This window comes from Leptidea sinapis, chromosome 40 (genome assembly GCF_905404315.1).
Source record: "Leptidea sinapis chromosome 40, ilLepSina1.1, whole genome shotgun sequence".
Taxonomy (NCBI): Eukaryota; Metazoa; Arthropoda; class Insecta; order Lepidoptera; family Pieridae; genus Leptidea; species Leptidea sinapis.
The window spans coordinates 7,106,384-7,126,418 of record NC_066304.1 but is presented as its reverse complement, the minus strand read 5'-3'; the positions used below and the strand labels follow the sequence as shown (position 1 = coordinate 7,126,418).

Here is a 20,035-nt window from a genome sequence, read left to right as displayed (position 1 = left end):
TCGAAATTGGACCTGCCTAACTGGATTGTTTGTCCGAGGTAGAGGTACTCGTCAACAATTTCGAGAGTACAGTTCCCAATTGTTATGGGAGTAGGTGCGACATGGACATTTGACACGATCTTCGTCTTGAGCCATCCAGTACATGTTCATTTTGAGCCCTACTCCTTGGGAAGCTGTATTGAGGCCATATGAGGCCGAGCATATGGCTTAAGTCTTCCATGGTATCTGCCATGATTACGATATCTTCTGCGAATCGAAGGTGAGTGATGTATTCGCCGTTGATGTTGATGCCCAGTCCGTTCCAGTCCAGAAGCTTAAAGACATCTTCCAACGCAGCGGTGAACAGCTTGGGCGATATGACATTGCCTTGTCTGACTCCCCGCTGCAGTCGGATAGGCTTCGAGATCTGATCCTGGAGACGGACTGACATGGTGGCGTTTCTATACAAACACTTCAACGCTTCGATATATCGGTAATCAATGTGGCACCTCTGGAGAGACTGAAGCACCGCCCAGGTCTCGATCGAATCAAAGGCTTTCTCATAGTCCACGAACGCCAAGCATTGTGGCTGGTTATACTACTCTGTCTTCTGTATAACCTGCCGCAGCGTATGTATGTGGTCTATGGTGCTAAAGCCATTCCCTGCCGTCACCGGTCTTCAGCTTTGTCAGTTGGCTCTGCCCGCTATACAAATCTCGTGCGAATACTTTTGAGCCTTTGTTACGCTCTATGGCCGCTTTCACACAATGTGTATTGTGGCGCGAGTCAATGACTAGGAAATCTGTCTATTTATCTGCTGGGAAGCATCGTCCGGGGACTGAAGGGTCATTTGGCGTCTTATATCCATCAATTTGAGGGTATAATCTGAGATTTTTTCGGTTCTTTTTGAACGGCTGGCCTTGTAGAACTTAGATCCAGCCGTTTGAACAGTTGCCACGAACCTGTTGTTATACTCGTCCACATCTACGCAGTCACCGAGGCATTCGAAGCGGTTTTGCAATTCGAGTTGAAAGTTTTCGGGGTTTTGGATGTGGATGGGTGCGGGTCGGAGCGTAGACTTCACCAGTCGAGACCGCTCCAGTTTTGGATTGATATTCAATGTGCCTCTTACTAAGCGGTGATCACTCGTAGTTTTCACTGAGTTGATCACGGAGACATCATTGAAAATTTGTCTTTTGGTCGACATAATGAAGTCGATCTCATTTTTAGTGGCACCATCGGGCCTGATCCAAGTCCATTTGCGTTGTTCTAGCTTCATGAAGAACGAGATAAAATTTCCCCACTCTCAACTCATCTCCGCTACGTTTGCCCAGTTTTCCATTGAAGTCTCCCATGACAACGTTGAAGTGGGTCTTCGGAGTGTGAATGGCTGTTGAGATGTCCTCACACATGGCCTCCACCTCGTCGTCTGAGTGTGTCGAAGTCGGAGCGTAGACCTGAATGACCTTCAAGGAATACCGTTCAGTGATTCTGAGTATTAGGTACGCTACCCTAGTCGACACGCTCCCCACCTAAGTTACGTTGTTGACGAGAGACTTGTGAACGAGGAACCCGACACTACCCTGGGACAGTTGGTCGCCCTCCCGGAAGTAGAACATGTGTCCAGAATTTAGGATTATCGAGTCCTCACCCTGTCTTCGGACCTCAGATAACCCCACGACATCCCATCGTAATCTGCTCTTAGCTTCCTCCAGTTCCTCCAACTTATCGTCGGTCCGCAGTGTCTTGACATTGTATGTTGCCAGGGCCAATGGTCTTCGATTGTGGTAGCGCTACCGTACCCGGGGATTCTTAGCACCCCCTGCCCCGTCGCTTATGTGGCTGCTACCGTGGCCACCACGAGCGGGGCCGCCGGGGTCTGGGAGCCGGGGCCTTATTGTGTCTATCATATTTTTTGAGGGGTGTTTTCTGCCGTAATCGCCAAGCTTGGCAGGCGGGTTGGCGATTGCAGTAAGTGGTGGGCTCTTAACGAAGTATGCTGCTGCCCATCCTCCGTCGTTTGTATCACTTAGTCGCCTCTTACGACACCCACGGGAGGAGATGGGGTGGTGCTATTCTGGTGCGACACCAGGGGATTTAAATATATTATAATATGTTAAATTGAATGATCCACAAGAGGAAGATTAATTATTAGGAATTAAAGAGATGAGGTGTAGGGCTATGAGCCATTCCATTTTCCTTTGTCAATAAAACAAATAATGCGTCCACAAAGTTAGTAATCAGGTGCATTGTCTGGCCGAGATCAGGAAAGAAAAAGCTGGAGCAAAGTTTGATCACTTTCGTTCAACTCGTATAGCAAATCTAAATTTTCGCTTTTTGCAGGCCCGAGAATATTTAAAATTTTCGAAGTTACCAAAAGATCAGTCGCCACCAATTAGTAGATCAAACGACTTAGTTAGAGTTTCACACTTCGAAAGCTTCCAATGATAGACGAGGTAAGTCCTAGAATAGAACAATTCAGTAAAACGTAAGCGTGGTCATACTAAACTACCGGCGGACTGCAACTGATAAAGGGAAAGCCAACAAAAAGATCTAGTATTAAATATAAATGATACTCAGGATCGCTTGGAATGCCTCAGTGACTGCGTTCACGTAGACGAGGGTCGAGGATAATTTTTTGATTTCAGAATATTTATTATCTCAGAAAGAATACAAATTCACTTACTGAGATACTAAAACTAACATGATACATATATAGAGTCGTTATATACTATACACAATTTAAGACGTTATATTTAAAGTTACAATAATTACACAGAGTTACAATAAATACTATTTAGGTAGATACATTAATAACGAAATAGGTGGGTAACGTATAAAATAAATGTTTACAGTAATGAATAAAATACCTACACTATTTTATTATTTGTTATAATGACAGCTATGAGGGTATTTGTTTATTAAGGTCTCGTTCATAGTCATATCCGGAAGCGGACTAAGAAAATAAGTTATGAGAAATCCTTCAAAATGTGGTGTTTTAACGTTTTTTTAAAAACATTTAATGATTGTAATTCTTTAATATCTTTTGGTAGGTTGTTATACAATTTTGCCCCTTTGTACATTATATTTCTTGTTCCATATTTTGTTCTAGGTTTTATTATGCAAATATTGAGGGCTTGTCTTGTTAGAATTTTTTGAATGTTTATTTTTTTTGTTAATGTAATTTGTGTGTGTAAATCCTTAGTTAAAATTTTTCTTATGAGAATACATGTGTTATATTTATATATTTGATTTAAATTCATTAATTTTGTTTCCCGATATATTTGAACAGTAGGAGTTAGGTAGTTGTATCGAAACAAAGTTCTAATAATTTTATTTTGACTTATTTGTAAGCTTTTTAAATTTGTTTTTTCCGCCGTTCCCCAAATTTCCACTAAATATTCTATATGTGGCTTTATCATGGAATTATATATTAAATACTCGAATAATTATATATAAGACTAGTGGACCCGGCAGACGTTGTCCTGTAAAATCGTTATATCCAGCCGTTAGGAGAAGTTCACTAACATACACATGAGCAGGAGAGTTATATTATATGGACGGACTTGAGAGTCTAAACCAGGGATTCCCAAAGTGGTCGATATCGACCCTTTGGGGTCGGTTTCCTAGGGGTCAACAAAAACAGAAACTGATTTTGGGGATCATCGAGGTCGGAAAATCGACCCCTATTAAATTAACACAACTTGATCACTTATCAAGTTCGTCCATTTTTGAAGGCTTCATAGCATCGTTACTGAATACTTTTTCATATATTAGACACATCGGCAAGTGTTGATTTGATGGAGATGCAATAAATCCGAACTTCAAGTAGTCCAAACTGTCTGCATTTTTTTTCGTATCTGCCATCATAATAATCATCATCTAATCTTAATTCGTTAAATTGAAGAACTCGGTATACATGGCGACTTCCTCCATTGGCTTACTTCATACCTCAGGGATCGAAGCCAGGCTGTTACAATTAAAGGTAACTGCTCTACATTCGTGCCTGTTACTTCTGGTGTTCCTCAAGGATCTCATCTTGGACCCCTTTTATTTAATCTATACATTAATGACATTATTGCAGTATTTAAACATTCTTCAATTCTTCTCTATGCTGATGATATGAAGATATATAAAACAATAAGTAAACTTTCTGATTGTGGCTTACTACAGGATGATTTGAATGAATTGTGTTAAATGTATAAAATAATAATCTCGGACAACTTAATATTTAAAAATGTAACGTAATATCTTTTTCTCGCAAAAAAATGCTATTCAATTCGAGTACACTTTAAATGAAAATCTTTATGAACGGGTTTTATGGGTGAGATATTTGGGCGTTTACCTTGACTCCTCGTTAACCTTTATTCATCACTATAGATGTGTGACTGCAAAAGCCTATCGCAAGCTTGGGTTGTTTAAAGAGTTAGTAATGATTTTAAACATATTACCACCCTGATTCTTCTATTTAATGCATTTGTTCGTTCTATACTTGAATTCGGCTGAGTTATTTGGAATCCTCATTACAAAGTCCATAATCAAGAAATAGAGAAAATTCAAACAAATTTCTTAAAGCATTTAAAAGTTAGGTGTTCCGCTATCGATTGATCGATAGCGGAACAGACCGGCTCATATAGGTACTCATTTATTTCAAGAGATAACAAAGTTATTACATAGCTAAACTAAGTGAAGTAGGGTGAATGAAAAAGAATTTAAAAAAATGCTGAGCCCCCTTCGCGTGTTAATAGCGTAACCATACAATATCTGCAGTTTATGTAAAATTAACAGGGTAAGTACCAAACAGTTCTTATTCGGCACAGCGAACATACAGTGGGGCAATGCAGCCAGCGTCTTGGGGACGCAATTGTAAAAATTTACTAGTAAATTTTACAGTTTATTATTGTTGTTAGTTAGGTAACTTCTTATTTTTTTATTTGCAGGATTACTGAGAGTTTTATTTATTTAATTTTTTTATTTTATTTTATTCGGAAAACAAACAGTACACCTTAATACACTTAAAAAATTAATCACTGACCAAAAGAAGTTTCCACAATTAAATAGTACATAGAAAAATTCGAGCAAATTAATAACAATTTAAAAGTGCCTAGTTGTATTGAAAAAAACAAATATTAATTAAATATATCAAATTTAAAATAATAAAATAATTACAGAAAATTATTGATGGTTTTAGTTATAATAATAATAGTTAAGTTAAGTTAAAAAAGAGATGCAATATTATTTAATACTAATGAGAATAATTAAAACTAAGATATTTTCTTAATTTGTTCAATCAACTTCTGTAACGACCCTGAAAAGTAATCAATTGAAAAGTATTCTTTGTTGTATACTAAACAAGAACGATGAATGAAGGCATTTTGTGCATAGTTAGTGCATGTAGTATGTTGATTGTCTTGGACATCGGAAATTAAGGCAATTAAGAAGAAGTGGAGAGTCAACAATATTATGTAGTAATTTCAGCAGAAATGTTTGATCCTTTACCTTACGACGTTTTTCCAGAGAGATTAAGTTAGGGAACACATTGATCGAAAGCGGAACACCAACTTTTAAATGCTTTAAGAAATTTGTTTGAATTTTCTCTATTTCTTGATTATGGACTTTGTAATGAGGATTTCAAATAACTCAGCCGAATTCAAGTATAGAACGAACAAATGCATTAAATAGAAGAATCAGGGTGGTAATATGTTTAAAATCTTTACTAACTCTAAGAACAACCCAAGCATGCGATAGGCTTTTGCAGTCACACATCTATAGTGATGAATAAAGGTTAATTAGGAGTCAAGGTGAACGCCCAAATCTCTCACCCATAAAACCCGTTCATAAAGATTTTCATTTAAAGTGTTCTCGAATTTAATAGCATTTTTTTGCGAGAAAAAGATATTACGTTACATTTTTAAATATTAAGTTGTCCGAGATTATTATTTAATACATTTAACACAATTCATTCAAATCATCCTGTAGTAACCCACAATCAGAAAGTTTACTTATTGTTTTATATATCTTCATATCATCAGCATAGAGAAGAATTGAAGAATGTTTAAATACTGCAATAATGTCATTAATGTATAGATTAAATAAAAGGGGTCCAAGATGAGATCCTTGAGGAACACCAGAAGTAACAGGCACGAACGTAGAGCAGTGACCTTTAATTGTAACAGCCTGGCTTCGATCCCTGAGGTATGAAGTAAGCCAACGGAGGAAGTCGCCATGTATACCGAGTTCTTCAATTTAACAAATTAAGATTAGATGATGATTATTATGATGGCGGACACGAATAAAAATGCAGACAGTTTGGACTACTTGAAGTTCGGATTTATGGCATCTCCATCAAATCAACACTTGCCGATGTGTCGTCTCATACATGAAAAACTATTCAGTAACGATGCTATGAAGCCTTCAAAAATGGACGAACTTGATAAGTGATCAAGAGTACATGCTGACAAAAAAAGTAAACCCTTGTCATTTTTTCAAGCACTTAAAGAAAAACTAGACAAAAGGCCATCCATAAGATCGATGTTTGCGTCATCATCTATTAAAGACGATGATGGTTTAAGAGCGTCCTATAATATATCTTTACTAATAGCGAAGTTGGGGAAACCCCACACAATTGGAGAGCAGCTTATCTTACCAGCCATTGCGGTGGTCCTTAACAATGTATTGCACAAACCCGCACATGATATTTTAAAGAGAATACCTTTGAGCAATAACACCGTTCAGAGACGCATAGACGAGATGGGAGGCGATGTGGAAAACATTTTATGCAAGTTCTTAGAGACCAACAGATTCTCTCTTCAGTTGGACGAGTCTACATTACCCGGCACGGAGCTTTGTTATTAGGATATGTTCGATATATCAAAGATGAAAATATGTGCCGAGAACTGCTTTTTGCTACATATTTAGAGACTGATACCAGAGGAGAATCGATTTTTCAGGTCGTGGAATTTTTTTTTACTGAGAAAGCTATTCCATGGAAGAACATTGTTTCTGCTGCGACTAATGGTGCACCGTCTATAGTTGATCGTCCTGATGCACTAGTCATTCACTGCGTGATTCACAGGCAGCAATTAACAGCAAAAAAGCCTAGAGAGAGAGTCCTAGTCTTTACAATATTTAATAAATGCTATCAACAAGAGCCTTTACTCTTTACTCGATTACTTCTGCACACTGAAATTCGCTGGCTATCAAGAGGCTTTTGCTTAGAAAGATTATCAGCCATTTTTGAATCTGTGTTGGAGTTTTTACAAGAAAATGATCCGAATTTGAAAGAAAATCTGAATAATTGTAAAACAGATATTTATTACTTGACTGATATTTTTGGATTGTTCAACAAAGTTAATTTGCAGCTGCAGGGTGACGATCTTAACTTGATTAAAATAAAATCAATAATATCGGCCTTCGTGGGTAAACTAATCCTTTATAAACAAAATTTATGCAGAAAAGAATATACATATTCGGAGTTTCCGCATTTGTCAAAATTACCAGAAATGCTTCAAGTTGATGACTCACTTGGACGCATTACACAAGGATTTTGTGGAGAAGTTTGAGGTTCTTTTAAATTTACAAATTCCTGAATGGATAATAAATCCGTACAGTACCACAGCCATAGAAGAAGCCAATGTGATAATGCAAATAAAGTTAACCATCAGCACAGACGAAGAGCTTAAGCAGAAGTTCCACCAAGGCTATCAGAAGTTCGGCTTGCGATGCAACATAATACAACACAACAACGCTGGTTGAAACACAGTATCCTACATTGTGGAAGATTGCTGAAAAATACGAGCTGCTGCATAATCGTACATGGGGGTCTGAGGTAACAGTTTATTTTGGAAAAGGGGTCACTTGTCTAAACAGTTTGGGAATCCCTGGTCTGAACCAATCTCAAATTCACTGGAACACAAAAAATCATCATAATCGGTCCAGCCGTTTAGGAGGTAGTTCAATTGTGAATCTAAACCATTTTCAAATCCACCTGAAGACACACAGAAAGTAACATTAAAATCGGTCCAGCCGCTTAGGAGGAGTTCAGTTACAACAGACGCACAAAAGAAATATATATATATATTAAGTATAGATGTGGTGGAAGCTGTTCAAACAGCCGGGTTTTTCAAGGCCTGCCGTTCAAAACTAACCGGCCAAATCTTAGATACTATCCTCACATTGCATTCAGCCCCCGGACGACTCTTCCTTAGTCCTTGACTCGCAATATACACGCAGATTGTGTAAAGGCGGCCATAGAGCGTAATAAGAGCTCTGAAGTATTCGCACGAGACTTGTCTATTGGGCAGAGCCAATTGACGAAGCTGAATACCGGTGACGGGAGGGTCGTTTCGTCTAATCCCAAACTTGAGAGAGGTCAGAAGTTACACGATCGCACCGGCTCCCAAGACCCAAGAGCCAAACTAACCCGACTCTTCACCGAAGATATCCCAGACGTCAACTAGTATGAGAACAACAAGGCCGAGTGATGTTGGAATTACAGCCTTGCTTCTGAGAGCTGCTGGTACTCCTGTGCTTAAGATTCTTCAGAAGCTAATAAATTCCATCATCCTCGAGGGCAAAACGCCACAAGCATGACACAGAAGTGTAGTAGTGCTGTTCTTCAAAAAGGGCGATAAAATGCTTTTGAAGAACTTTAAACTAATATCACTTCTGAGCCATGTATTTAAGGTGTTTTCTAGGATTCGGAAAAGGCATTAGAACCACAAATCACATACATACACCATTACAGGTTATACAAAAGAAGAAGCCACTATGCGTGGCGTTCGTGGACTTTGAGGAAGCCTTTGATTCGAACGAGACCTGGGCGGTGCTTCAGTATCTTGCCTTTTTTCAATATTAAAAAATAATTTAGAAATAATAATTTTCATATTTATACTCGTATTAGCTCATTTGTATAGAGTATAAAATTTAATTTGTTTAAAATAATTTAATTTTTTATGTTGAATCCTCGCGCCAATATGTGTCCACGCAATGCCCATAAAGGTATATCGAGGCTTAATGAGGATTGTCTCGAAACATTGCCACTAGATGGCAGTTGAGATCTTCTTGCTCACTGACCGCCATTATTGTTACATCGAATACGCGCCGCTTCGCTTTTAAAAATTCCTATTTGATAAAAACTAAATCAATCCCGTGTAATAAATACTCCTGCATCTGTGCTTCAGTGGGACCCTATAGTGTAGTGGTTATTTCTGGTGTTTCAACCACTCCACCGGTGGATTTAATAGGATCTAAGGTTCGCCGTCCCGCAGCCACTGGAAGAATCTCGTGGAAGTGAGACATCTCCCACCGCCCTGTCTGAGTGGGATCATAGAACCAGCAGCCAAGGTACGTGGGCTTATATTGCTGTGGATAATTCTATAATATTGGTGTTTTTCGAGGATTCATCATTAGGAACATATTAATATAATACTTGAGCCGCCATTACTATACCATACTATTAATTTTTTGGTACTTAATTTGTTTTTAAGAACAATTGTAAAGGTGTAGGCTATTTACACGCCTCATCAGATGTCTTTAAGGTTCTGAACTGGAATGGACTAGGCACCATGCCTAGCATCAATATTAACGGCGAATATACCACTCACCTTTGATTCGGAGACGAAATCGTTATTATGGCTGAGACCATGGAAGACTTAAAGAATGTGCTTTAAGTCTTCCTTGTACATCGAGCACATGCTCGATGTCCTCAATATAGCTTGCCAAGGTACTAGGTCTCAATTTGAACATGGATAAGACGGAGATCATGTCTAATGTCCATGTCGCACCTACTCTCGTATCGTTGGGAACTGTATTCTAGAAATTATTGTCGAGTATGTCTACCTTGAATAAATGATCCAGTTAGGCAGGTCCAATTTTGCGAAAGAGGTCACTCGTCGAATCCAACTCGGATGGGGAGCGTTCGGGAAACTACGTAAAATCTTCTAGTCCCGAATACCACAGTGTCTGAAGACAACGGTTTTTAAGTGATGACATACGGAAAGCAGACGTGGCAATGGAGAGGGCTTTGCTTGGAGTATCAATGCAGGATTGAATCAGAAATGAGATAATCCGTAGGAAAACAAAAGTCACCGACGTAGACCAGATGATTGCGAAGCTGAAGTGACGGTGGGCAGGGCACATAGTTCGAAAGTCAGATGCTGCCATTAGGGAGTAAAGTCCTCGAATGACGACCACGTACTGGAAGATACAGTATGGGGCGCCTCCCATGATAGCCGGAATAGTTTGGTGGATGAGGGCAATGCAGGACCGATGGTCGTGTAGATCATGTTTTTTAGAATACTGTCAAGAGTGGCAAGTAAGCAAAGTGTTGGAGGCAGCACTCTCGTAAGCCTGCACATATCTCAAACTGTGTAAGTAGAATTTTTCAATTGTTTGCCAATATACCCATGGAAGGTTTGTCATAAATACGATTTAAGAACTTTATTTCTCAGAAGAATATTACAATATTCACTTATAGAGGAAATATATTCTAATAAGTATATAATATTATGTGAGCCGTTAGCATATAACAATACCTACATATCGATTTTTTTTAAATATACGTTTTAACAAAGTAAGAAAAGTGAAAAAAAAAACAGTAATCACACATCAAAGAATACTGGATCCCGAATAGTCCGACGACCTGCATAGTCGAGTGGTTAGCGATCCTAACTACTATGCTAGAGGTCCCGTTGTGTTAAATATATCGTTGTCTTGTAACTCATAAAACAGGCTATATGCTTAATTTGGGGCAAGATAATTTGTGAAAATGTGTGTCAATATTATTATTATTATATCAATATTATTATTAGCTTGTACTAGGGTGGGTGTACCTGATCGGAGATGAGAATTATACTCCAAATTTGGTTGAGCCTGTGCTATTGTTGATTATTGAAGAAAGTCTTAAAGGTATGCTACAACATCGCCAGCTGATCGAGCATTTCATGAGCCATCGGTTGGTCATTGATATACTAGCGACTTTTGAGAGCAGGAATGTTACCGCGTTAGGCCTGCCGTCAGCTAGATTCGAGCTCTAGTCTTTTTTAGGGGCTGGGTGGATAATAGCTGACTTTTATGAGAGACACAAAACGTGTGATATATTTATTACTATTTCTTGGTGCTTTAAGTGAAATTTACCCACGTGCTACTGTAGCACCACTAGCAAATAAAACTGTGGGATGAATGTGAAACTACAAAGTTGTAGAATGAGCTTCCTTGTGCGGTGATTCCGGGACGATACGACATGGGTTCAAAAAAAGCGCGTACACCTTCGTTAAAGGCCGGCAACGCTTCTGTGATTCTTCTGGTGTTGCAAAAGAATGTGGGCGGCGGTGATGACTTAACACCAGGTCCGCTCGTTAGTCCTCCTTTTCCATAGAAAAAAAACTTTTAGAAACTCTGAGAAGATACGTTTCGTTAACCCGCCATAATTTTAAGTGAAAATTTTTCCAGAAGCACCATGTTGCAGAATCAAATAATGTATGTAATTATGACGACCTGTATTGCCGAGTGGTTAGCGATCCTACTTACTAAGCTAGAGGTCCCGGGTTCGAATCCCGGTAGGTGCAAGCATTTATATGGTGAATATGGATGCTTGTTTTCGACTCATGGATGTATGTTTGAGTAAGTATATTGTATTAAATATATCATTGTCTTGCAACCCATAACACAGGCTATAATATGCCTAATTGGAGCAAAGTGTGTTAATATTATATAGTTACTAGCTGACCCAGCAAACGTTGTATTGCCGATATTAAAATCTCGATACAAAAGTAACTGTTGATCGTAGATGGGTGAAAATTTGAAGTTGTATGTATTTTTTAATGCTGACTCATAATCAATCAAATTAAAAAAAAAATTGGCGTGGACCACCCTTAACATTTAGGGGGATGAAAAATGTTGTCTAATTTTCAAACCTAACCAATATGCACTCAAAATTTTAGTTCAATGTTGAACACCATGACACGAAAATTTTATATATTAGAGATTATTATATTATGTACTGCTGTGCTGGAATGATGTGGTGTCTATCTGCAATATGCTCACCTCCATTGTAAGCCTGAGCGTGGCCGCCCTCGCCAGCTGCTCGCTGAGACGTCGCCGCGAGTGCACCAACTGCGGCACCGACACTCGGCTCAACCACTCGCCGAACTCTGCGTAACACGCACCGTACACTTACACTCGCGCCACCGGACAATACACTTACTTAGTAGTTAAGGTTAAATGTTAAATTTTATATTAATTTACCATTCGATAATTTATGCGTCTAGATCAAGAGCGTGTATTAGTTTTCTAGCAAGGTAGGCACTGTGGATCTAACTAGTCGTAGTTGAGCTTTGCAAAGTTTGCCTATCGTAGGTAACTAGTATCTAGCGTAAGGAAAAATTTTATGAGTGGGTGTTAAATACAAGTTTGGTAATAAAATAACGGAACCAAATTAAATAAACTTTAACACTAGTAACCTATATGATATGCACGCCCCTGGTCTCAATAGTCTCTTGCTGTTATACAAGCGATAAAATCAGGCCAGGTTTAATAAGTTATTACTAACACTATTTTGTAAGTTTGCAAATTGTACTAACACATATGGATGTAATCTCATGCATGGATGAATCCGAAATAAATAATAATTATTATATTAATAATTTAGTGTGCGTCACAAGCTACGCCTTACACTTGCGATTTGTATGACACTTTGTGTTAGTGTGCGTGAATTGCTCAAAATAGAGCTTAACTCTAAACTCAATTTTATCTCTCAAGTCTATCTAGATTCTAGACGTATAAACAATCTAAGGATTTACCATTTGCCAGTGTAGCTGGATAGATTCCTCAAATAACTTACATGAAAGATAGGTGTCAATAGGTGCACATTAACAATAAATTTTTTTTTTCAATAAAATAATTAATACATTCTTTAATTGAAGCTCATTGGCATATGGTAATGTGCATGCATTAAAGAAGCCTGGGATTTATGTGACGTAATCTTCAATTGGTGATAATAAACCTAATTTAAAACTATTAGACGAGAATATTAATTATTAAATTTTTTTTTATTTTTATTCTAAGGTAAATTGTAAGCTTTATCAGTAATAATGGTTGGTAGATTAATTAAGGTTTGAAGGTTCAACAAGTGCTTATTTTGATAAAAAATATTGAACCACAAATCGCAAATAAAAATAGCAAAAACTACATATTTGGTCATATTAAAATGTCATTATACTAATTTGGAATTAAGGGTTAAGTTTGATAGGATTGGAAAGGTGAAGTAATATGATGGGTAGGATATTGTATATTATCATGTTACAGTGTATAAGCCAACTGGATACATAATGCTAATACAACACTAGGCATATAAAAGCAATTTAATAGTTTAGCAGTAGTATATAAAAGCTAAGTGTGCGTGAATAAGTGTGTTATTGTTCGTTCATAATATTATTGAGTAGGTAGTTCAATAACTGGCAAATATATATTAAAACATTAAATTAAACTGTAACTTTACTTTTTTATCTTTAAAACTAAAATCAATCAAAGCGCTAATAATCATAAGCAAAAGTAGAGGTAAGCATTACCTCTTCACATGGAAAACAAAATGTAGGTACTTCTAATGAGTAAAACATAATTTTAAGACAAGAACACATACTATGATTATCTACAACAAAATTCATTTCATCTACTTCTATATCTACTAAAGCCATTGATTAAATGCAACACCATTCTAGTATACTAATATCATCTTTCGACTGACCTATTGCCTCTTTTGTCATGATTTCGCGTGGTATGTGTTTTGTAGCCATGTTGTGAGTTTGTCACTTGTTTCAATTAGAATGGGTAGAAAAATTCAATTTTAATTCACTAACATAGCAAGTTAATAAATGCAATAGTGTTCATTTTGTCTTGATTCGCAGAATGAAGCCGAGAATTGTTCGTATTTACTTCGGAGATTGATAGTCCGATAAATATTTGGTTGTGGATGCAGTCGTTGCATCACAATCTCGCCAAGAAATTCATGCCAAATACCTCAGTAAATTTTAGCGTGTCTTGCACAAAATCTTATAAATATCTAGGAAAATAACACTGCAATCCGTGAAAATTAGTAATTCTATATTTCTCTAACGTTGGCATCAAAAAAAACAACCCATTAAGATTTTTTTTGAGAATCGCCAAGAAATACATAATCAGTGTGTCTTGTACATAATCCTATAAATATCTAGGAAAATGCAAAACTAAAGAAAATAAAACAACAACCCAAAGAAATCAGTTACTTCTTTAACCAACCCATAGGTTAAGAATTTTTTTTTTGAGAAAAAACTCGGTACCTACAATTTCTGAACAAACGACTTTTTTTAACAATTCGCTAGCTGAAATAGCCAAAAAATAATTCTAAGTTTGAGTACGAGAGTCGAAATGTGAATCCTGAATTTTGTATGTTTTATAATCAAATTTAATAAGTCATCTAACACAACATCATAGTCAGTCAGCGCAAGGTTATGAAAGCCAATGTCGACAATTGACGACAGATGTATCGCACTTGGCGAAAATACTACATTCACGTGAAAGATACTGATGATTGAAACGGTTACTAATATTTGACAGTGAAACTAGTTGTTCAAGATTATTTTTATATCGCAATTTAATAGCATATAAAAAAATAACTTTTTTTATTGCACCTAGACGCACTCCAAGGCATTGTAGCCAAATAAATTGAATAATAATATCACCTACAATTTTAATTTAAAAACGTTAAAGTGGTATGGACTTCTTATATATGAGAAAAAGCGACGGGATATGATGGTTAGTTACTCAATAATAAAATTGTGCTTGCTATGGTGTAGCCGGTATTCTGTACAAAGAAGGCACTACTCAAAACTTCAGACGCATAGGGGCGTTTTTATTGTAGATACCTATCGAACATATAATCCAAAAGTAATGGCAAACTCCTCGATATTTTTTACTAAAGAATACAAAAATACAAAACACAACAGATACAAAAATTTTATACTACAACATGCACGACCTTTCAACGTTAATCGGGAATAGCTTCAAGGTAGCCAAAATTTCAAACTAGTTGAAATACTTCAGCAACGGTACGACATCTCACGTGCATCTACATCTGTTCTACTTACGATACTTTTTGATTGTATAAATAAAAATTAAATTTAATAGATACTTCAAATCATGACAATTTATTTCAAAACAGTCTAGCTGGAAATGAGATTAGAGACCATCTATCCTTTATTTCGACAGAATATACCGAAGCCGATATGAATAGGATCAATCATTCTCGAAGCAATCATAATAAAGCAATACCTGGACTAAAGAACGAAGTCCATGTAGCAATAACGTGATGAATATTACGAGATGAATCATCGACTCTTGACGAATCAGCATCATTCACATATTATAATGCACATGAGTAAATCAACGGTAATACTCATGTGCATATAGATTTTATTAATCACTTGCAACGCCAATATGAAAACTATAAATATAATTATGCAAACATCAGAAAGGAGGAATATGACACAAGTTTAAGATGCGACGATATCTAGAATTTGTATAAATAATGGACGAATAAAGTTAGATGGACAGAAGTAAAGAATTTGTTTAACTAATCATGCAAAAGTAAAGTAACACATCTTCACGAATACAAATCTCAAATGTGAGGAACCAGAGATAGATATTTACTACTGCACGCCTTGATAAATTTATAGGAAGAAATCAAATTGGAACCGTCAAAGATAATCCTATTTATTAAAGAAGCATTTTGAACGACAAATTAGCACCAGTGAGTCATGTCTCGTAAATTCATACGTCAAATAGACGTTGAAGTAGCAAACTATATATTTTTTCAGCATTCAAATGCCAGTGTTCAAAGGCACGCTGTACCGCGTTCCTTGACTGAGAAAACTATAATCGAATCTAACTGTGGACAATAGGGGCTAAAGTCGTTAAACAGATTGATAGAAAGCTTTGTAAGATTACAGCGTGTAGTAACGATTTCGTAACCCGATAATTACTCTTAGTAAACGGTAACATGAGTTAGTTTGGCATAACGGAAGGGCGAAGAAAGTAGGTACAATGCGGACCAGGCGATGCGATCTAAAAGCGTCCGCGTCTTTGGCACGGCACTGGGGCAAGGACACTTAGCGCCCGTACAGATTGATTGGCCGATCAATCTTAGCTAAAGAGAAGACAAGCCCTGACAACGGTCATATAACCGCAAACGTATTGGAGACAATTGAAGAATTCAACAAGATTTTCTCTGTTGTAACGTGTTGACGTGTGTGTGATTCAACAACTGTATCAATATCGACGACAACAACAAAAGTAAATTAAGAATTTTGTAAGAATCATTAGAAATTTTCTCTAGTGTTTATTTTTGTTACATCAGATTACTATACAAACTAATCCTATTATCGGCACAACACTAAAGATCGACTATTTATCGCACTATTGATCAAACGAAGTTTATCGACAATTTCTCACATGATTGCAAAATGTTTGTGTTTTGCCACTCGCGATGTAAATATTGTCACGTGTATCAAGGGGTGGGTGGGGGTTAGCACGTGGTATGGAGGGGGTTTATCAAATTATTGATAATTGCTAATTACGGAACTATTTCGATCGTTGATATCGTTCGCGAGCGCGCGTCCGTCGCCCTCCGTCACAACACTATGACTGTCCTGTATTTTGATCGAATAGACGACCGATTGATTCCTCATATAATACTAAATTAGAATGACTAATTATCTTCCAGTTTGATTGAACTTTATATATATTTGACTTGTGGAAACACATAGTAAAGAAACAATCTTATTAACGCTTCATCAGAAACTAAAATAAAGACCAGAAGCCTTCTGGTATAATAATCTGTAATAGAAGGTTTATGATGATATACGATACAATTATTTATTATAATTACAGAAAGAAAGTTCAAAGAAAAATTAATGAGGGATTGGTTGGAATTGGAGGTTGTGCATACCATTAAGTTACTAATGTAAATAATAATAAATTGTAATTTTAAATTAAAAAAATAATGTAAATGTAAAATTAAGTATTCTAGTTGGTAAGCCTAAATTAATATTTTAAAGGTGCTAGTGGTCCTAAAGTAGAATTATAATAACTGCTATTTTATATTTCATCTCACAACAGCGATGGTGCAAAGCTCTGTAGTTGGCTACGAAGCAAGTTGAATTAACTTTTAGTTCTAAATATCTATGAAATAAAAAACTTCAAATTAGTATTTCTGTCTCTATTCTACTAATAGTAATAAATAATCAAAAAATTAAAATTATTTTAATTAGTTTTTAAAGTGCCCAATGTCTTCTTACAAACAGTCTATCAGAGCTTTTCTATGTGCAATGAGTTTTAATAGTGTGGCGTAGATTCACGAATAATTGGCGTGCACATAATACTAATTTTAGGATCCATATATCATCAGAGCTAAGAATATCCCAGACGAATTAGGTACGCATATGCAAAAGGGCTAAGAATATCTAAGAACAGATATTTTAATGAGTTAATTTATTTACGTGAAACAACTATCGATAATTTCATCATAATATATCAATATAATGTGAGCGAAAATGTTTCAATAAAATCAAAAACTATATAAATAACACTATTCTTAAACCACAAAACAGTTAATTTTAAAATTCAAATTCTTATTTAGAGTGTCCTAGTAGTCACTAGTAAGTTCCCATAGTTATATGAGATTTTCTCGAGATTTTACAACTAAACTCAATATCCTATCAAAAAGAAATTTTAATATATCTATTTTCAAACCTTTTACTTTCCGCTGCCTTAACTGAAAACACGATTGGAAGATATTTGTTCGATACTTTTTTTAATCGAAAACGATTCTTATTTTTAATAATTTTGTAATTTGCTTGACACCTAATTTTAAATTACAATTTAATCAATAATTTCATTGTTATTATTTAACCGCGAATGCGTTGAATTTGAAACAATTGATAAAAAAAGCTTTTTTTTAGCTCCATCTAGCTCCTTCGTTATCTAAGACGTATGCCAAATATGTGATCACATCATGAACCAATATAAATCTATCATCATCCTATACTCAAGATCATCATCCGATATTCAAGAACTTATTGATTAAATAAAACCACCGGGAATTTAAAGAGTTCAATTTATGGGACGTAAGAGGGAGTGATTATGAGCAATCAAAAGCACATTTAACGCGCTCTTATCGCCCGAGAAATGTCCCGAAAGTTTTTAAATGCTAACCTTGTGTTTGTTTGAAGATAATTTTGTCTGGTTGTCATGACATTGGATGTCATGGCTTGTTTTGAGGTCATTGTACTTATTATAGTAGACAAGGATGCTTGTGAACTAGGGGGATTCTTTTATAAACTTTTTTTTTCAAGTGTTTATAAAATTTATTTGTAAGAAGTTACAGATCATCAGATGAGTTTGGATAGAGGCTAACTATGCTTTCTTGCAAAGAGTTTTTATCGAAATCTCGCATTATTTGTTTAAAAGAGAACTAGGTTTAAAAGATTCTTAAATAGAAAAATTTTTTTCAAGATGAAGAGTTATATAGTATTTTCTTTGATTAACGCGAGTGTTACACATTTAAATAAAACACTTTTAAAGGATTAAAACGCGTGTAATTGAAACGGTTTTACATTAGATGTTTGCTTTGCACTTCATCTGCAGTCCCCCTGAAAACGAGATCTGGAAAGGTCTTGAAACGTCGGGTTAACTAAACTAAAAAATGTAACTTTTTACGCAAACATCTAATGTAAAACCGTTGCAATTACACGCGTTTTAATCCTTTAAAAGTGTTTTATTTAAATGAAGAGTTATAGTAAAATAATAAATTCCACTTTAAAAAACTAAAAAACCGGTTGGAACGTGGATTCAATTCAATTAGGCAATGTCAAAATATTTAACATTTTAAATAAATCTTTACATGAAAAGGTCTTACATCTTTTAAAATTAAAAAGGATCTTATCCCTGAAGCTTCTGCATTTGGGCAGACTGATAGGTGTCTCGTGTTCAGCGCCGCCGCGGCCCAGCAAGTTGTAAGCGACGTAGAGCCGGTTGACCCGGGGGTCGGCCATCGCATCGCAGTTCTCGTTGAGATAGAGCCACAGTATCATCACGGCCAGTATCTGGCTTGGCTCCCTGTCCTCTGACCTCACTCTGCCCTGTAAAAGGTTGCCCTGAGGAATAACGCACGGTAACCCTACACTCCGCTGTCTGTTCGACTGTCTGCAAGCTGTAGCTCATTAATGGCAATATTTAATCAGCTTAAATTCTTACAAAGTGTATATTACTATCGCTGCTATAACAACAAATAATAAAAACCAGGAATCCAATGGAACTTCCAAAGTGGCTTTCAAGCAAATTAATAAAAATATCTTGAGATAAAAAGTACATAGCGTCATATTTTGTACGGTGGTACACTCTTCGTGTGTAACACTTCTTTTTTGTGTTAAAATCAAATTATCAAAATTACTTTTCTACTTTTTAGTGTGGCTTTCTATTAAATCGTATTTTTTTCATAAACTATTATTTATTTTTGCTTTCTTAATCACAAAATGATAATTTAATGATAGTCCTGATCAATATAGGAGCGAGATTTGAAAATGCAACTTTCTTAACATAACGGCTTGTTTTATGGAAGAGAAGTACAAATGCTCATACAGGTCACCTTGTGTTAAGTGATCACCGCCGCCCACAATCTCCTGCAACACTAGAGGAATCACATCACTTGAGTGTTGCATCTAGAACATTCTAGATTTAAAACAATATTTAACAGTACTTAACTGTAAAATAAAAAAACTTATGAAACAAAAAACCGACTACATGCATGCATATGATCTTTAAAATACTGATAGGTAAACCCGGAGTGGTCCACTATCATAGCAATAATATAAAGCTAACTCACGAGACTGTCGGTCGGTCGGCGCCACCTGCTCTGGGTACTGTGGTAATATCGTCACCATGTCCGTTTGTGTGTCGCTGCTTGTTTTAATCTTGCCTGTAAATTATTACAAACATTAGGTTATCAAATTACAATATCATCAAA

General features: G+C 36.2%; 2 protein-coding genes across 5 annotated transcripts in view; both read right to left on the bottom strand.

The window, feature by feature from the left end:
• Positions 1-16,692, bottom strand: part of LOC126976252 (obscurin) — a 195,640-nt gene extending 178,948 nt beyond the window's left edge. For 2 of the 4 annotated variants that reach the window (XM_050824484.1, XM_050824486.1), the window contains exons 1-2: positions 16,595-16,692; positions 12,025-12,131 (exon numbers count right to left, since the gene is read on the bottom strand). In XM_050824484.1, the coding sequence (XP_050680441.1) occupies positions 12,025-12,030 (6 nt within the window). In that variant the 5' untranslated portion in view covers positions 12,031-12,131; positions 16,595-16,692. Of the gene's footprint in view, positions 1-12,024; positions 12,132-13,723; positions 13,854-16,589 lie in introns of those variants that run through there. The other 2 variants (XM_050824487.1, XM_050824485.1) reach the window with 2 other exon arrangements.
• Positions 16,693-18,944: 2,252 nt separating this feature from the next.
• Positions 18,945-20,035, bottom strand: part of LOC126976253 (X-linked retinitis pigmentosa GTPase regulator-interacting protein 1-like) — a 52,415-nt gene continuing 51,324 nt past the window's right edge. The window contains exons 11-12 of the mRNA XM_050824491.1: positions 19,895-19,987; positions 18,945-19,151 (exon numbers count right to left, since the gene is read on the bottom strand). Coding sequence (XP_050680448.1) covers positions 19,000-19,151; positions 19,895-19,987 — 245 coding nt within the window. The 3' untranslated portion in view covers positions 18,945-18,999. The remainder of the gene's footprint in view (positions 19,152-19,894; positions 19,988-20,035) is intronic.